The sequence below is a fragment of the Etheostoma spectabile genome, unplaced genomic scaffold (assembly GCF_008692095.1).
Source record: "Etheostoma spectabile isolate EspeVRDwgs_2016 unplaced genomic scaffold, UIUC_Espe_1.0 scaffold314, whole genome shotgun sequence".
Taxonomy (NCBI): domain Eukaryota; kingdom Metazoa; phylum Chordata; class Actinopteri; order Perciformes; family Percidae; genus Etheostoma; species Etheostoma spectabile.
This window is the reverse complement of record NW_022605583.1, coordinates 504,056-507,659: the sequence shown is the minus strand read 5'-3', so window position 1 is coordinate 507,659 and position 3,604 is coordinate 504,056. Positions and strand designations below refer to the sequence as shown.

Here is a 3,604-nt window from a genome sequence, read left to right as displayed (position 1 = left end):
TTTGACCCGAATACCATACAAGGGTTAAAATGTGATAAACCCCCGTTGGTATAGGTTATAACAATGGAAGGGAATCCTGTTCAATCTTGCAGGCGAATCCTGGCGTTAGAGGAAGATAAGACCACAGAAAGCTGGAGGGAGAGGAGTGTGTGCATGGGGGAAACCAAGACCTGCTCATTTCCTGGACTCATCAACCACCACCACAAGTTCATCATCTCGTTTGCTGAAGATGAAGCAGGTAACACTCATCCTCACCGCGTTTAGGTATGCGCCAATTTCACAGTACTCATGCGCTGTTTTCTGTGTTTTATTTTTTAGGGGAACTATATTTTTTAGCCACTGCGTACCCCAGTACCATGTCTCCTTTTGGAACGATTTTCAAATTCATGGACCCCTCCAGGTGTAGTATCAGACACGGCTCACATTAAACCATCATGTGCTTTTGATCAAATCTTTTGATTTATTTACGTGTTATTAGATTTACCATAAAAACCACATGTTGCCAACTAGGAAAACCTCGTTCACATCATCTATTAAACATGATGTTGTAATTTTGTTTCCTATAGGCTGTGCAATGTCTGACAATGTGTGCATCAAATTAAAGGCTTTTTCCAGTGTTGTCTTTCAAATTAAAGGCTTTTCCAGCGTTGTCTTTCAAATTAAAGGCTTTTCTTTGGTGAAGTCAAAGAACCCAAATTTGCCTGAATTAGTCACCTAAATGCCATGATTTCCTTTAAGTCATTTAATCTGTATAACATCAGTCATTTTCTAAGTTTTGGGCAGGTGTAATGATTCATTTGGTGCTAGATTTTATTGTTAACACATCCATACTTTTATACTATTATACTAAATGCCTTTCAAGTTTTTTTTTGTATTCTCACAATGATAAATTCAAGGTATGTGAAAAATCTCTACAACACAGACAAAACTTCTCATGGACATTCTGTATTGACAACAGTAACGTATGCCTTTCTTCTTTTTAAAATCTGCAAAATTGTCTATTATGCTTTGTGCTAAAACTGACAAAGAGCCATTTATTAACCCAACATTACCCGATTTAACGTCTGCAGGAGAGCTCCTCCAGGGAAATGTAAGCAGAAGCCGCTGTCTGTGAAAGTGAGGGGGAAAAAGATTCCTTTTGTGCCCAGGGAACGTGAGTCACTTCAGGTTACCTTTGCATTTCCATGGCGTGTTCACACCAGAGAGGCCATTTCACATAAAAACTATCTAAGTGAAGCCTCTGAAATTATACCATGAAGTGAAGTTTTTTTTTTTTTTTTAAGAGTAGAAAATAGTTTTGGTATACTGTAATTAAGGTGCACTGAATGCAAACAACACACGCAGCATATGATCAAGTGATTTAAATTGATGTTAGAGGTTAGAAGACTTGTTCTGGCAAGCCAAACATTTGCCTACATTCACTGTTTACTAGTGTTGTCCTCAGCAGAACTTGTTTTTTTTTCTCCCCACTTCATGTCCATATGTTGCCAAATTGTATAAATACATTGAGGTCATATATAAAACTAGAAAAAAACAGTCTCCCATTTTACATCAAACATACTTAAAATAGAAAGAGACAAAAGCATTTCAAACATTCAGGTCTGTTTTTGGAGCCAAATATTGAATCCAAGCTTATAAAATGCAACATATGTGGAGTTGTGTAAAACTTTGAAAATGGATACTTCCTGACATCTGGGCTATTTCAGGGACCGTGCTGGACACAAATGAAAAACCTACGAGACCTCCACCAAGAAAATTCAAACTCACCACCAAACCGACGACGACGAGGAGCCGTCTCAAACCCACGACGACCACGACGACCAGCGCTGCCGTGAAGCCCAGCTGGAAATCACTTGATAAGAAAGCGAAGAAGACGAAGAAGTTGCAACCATGGAAGAAAACCAAAATGCCGAAAAAGCAGCCAGCTAATGCACAGACAAAGAAGAACCCTTTGAGACAGAAATCCAAGGCCCAATCAAAAAAGACACCTGAAGTAAAGCCAAAGACCAATCCCACTTCCACAGCTGATTTCCAAAGTAACGCTCTAAAGAAACCCAACAGCCTGAAAGACAACACAATCCACGCAAGGAAAGCTGTGCAGAAGCCCATCCAACACAAGAAAAACAGCATAAAGATGAAAGGATCTGCAAAGCAATATCACGCCTTCATGAACAAAACTCAGACAAACGTGAACGTGAAGAGGAACAGAACAATGCCAAACTAACTTCAGGTAAAAAGAAAGCAAGTAAAAAATGCCAAAGTATTATGTATATGTTCTGCCTGAGTCATTATTTTGTATGTCTTTGTTTTCAATACAGTTTTAACAGTTAACTTTCAGTGTTAACTGCCATGTTTTAAAGAAATAGTTTGACATTTTTGGGAAATGTGCTTATTGGCTTTCCTGCCATGAGTTAGATTAGAGCAGGGATCTTCAACGGGGGCCCGGGGCCCGTAGGGGGTCCTCAGAGTCAATGCATGGGGGGCCTCCGAATCATTGTTCATTTTTGAAAGAATTTTCAAAAATTTAAAAGAAAGTCATAACATGATTCCAACATATTATTAGCAAATATAATTCCCCTCTGATGATCGGCTTACTGGCCATCCACACATAGTTAATTAATGAATCCACTGTGCCAACAATTATTATTTTAATAGCTTAGTATTCTATGCAAAAAGGCTATAAATGAAAGTTTTAGGCAGCCCTACATGTTATTGTAGGCCCAGTTTAAGACGCCACTTTATTTTAGACAGTATGTGTAGTAGGGGGTCCCTGCGCTGTCTCTCTTTCAGTGAAGGGGTCCTTGGCTTAAAAAACGTTGAAGACCCCTGGACAAGATGATTGATTTCCCTCTCCTTGAGGACATTTGTATCAATCTTTCAGCAAGATCGTGAATCCACGCATTTCCTAAAATGTTGCAGTATTCCTTTAAAGTACAAAGCACAACTGTTGCATACAATTATGCATGTAACGACACTGCTTCCTTTTTATTTTTGACTGCTGTAAAATCAGCGTCTGTATGTAAACCACATCAAATTAGTTAGAAGTGGGGGAAAAAGCAGAAAACTGAAAATAAAACAACCATCTTTGAACTATACCATAGCCCGGTGTTGTTAAAATGCTCTAATTTTACTACCCATAAAAAAATAAACATAAGAATGTGTCTGTGTGTGTGTGTGTGTGTCTCTGTAATTAAACTCCCCACCACTGATCATAGCTGAAACCACTGTGAGCGTGGCGTGGCTCACATAATGACTCCTGGACATGGAAAGATATCCTGATTGCAACGTGCAGTCATGCACACTGGAGTCCCACAAGGTTTCTCTGTGGCCAATCTTTTTTCCCCAAAGTTATGCCACTCAATTATCATTTTCCTTTAGTTCTACATCGGGGTTTGCAGTATATTCTTGGCTCTTCTCCGGTCAAATCGTAACTGGTCCAGTCAGCATTCTAAGATCAGACCTTAAGGGGGGGCTCAGCCACTATTAACACTACAATGGAACTAAACCTGACACTTTATAAGTCCCAGTAATCTTAACACAATGGTCTAACATTCAGCAATTTTTGTTGCTTACCATTCAATTTGGGTTCTAATCTGCACCATGA

At 39.2% G+C, this 3,604-nt stretch overlaps 1 protein-coding gene across 1 annotated transcript in view; it reads left to right on the top strand.

Annotated features, from left to right (window-relative positions):
* Positions 1 to 3,130, top strand: part of hhipl2 (HHIP-like 2) — a 9,135-nt gene extending 6,005 nt beyond the window's left edge. Inside the window, exons 6-9 of the mRNA XM_032511087.1 lie at positions 93 to 238; positions 319 to 400; positions 1,071 to 1,153; positions 1,707 to 3,130. Of these exons, the coding sequence (XP_032366978.1) occupies positions 93 to 238; positions 319 to 400; positions 1,071 to 1,153; positions 1,707 to 2,224 (829 nt within the window). The 3' untranslated portion in view covers positions 2,225 to 3,130. The remainder of the gene's footprint in view (positions 1 to 92; positions 239 to 318; positions 401 to 1,070; positions 1,154 to 1,706) is intronic.
* Positions 3,131 to 3,604: the final 474 nt, after the last annotated feature.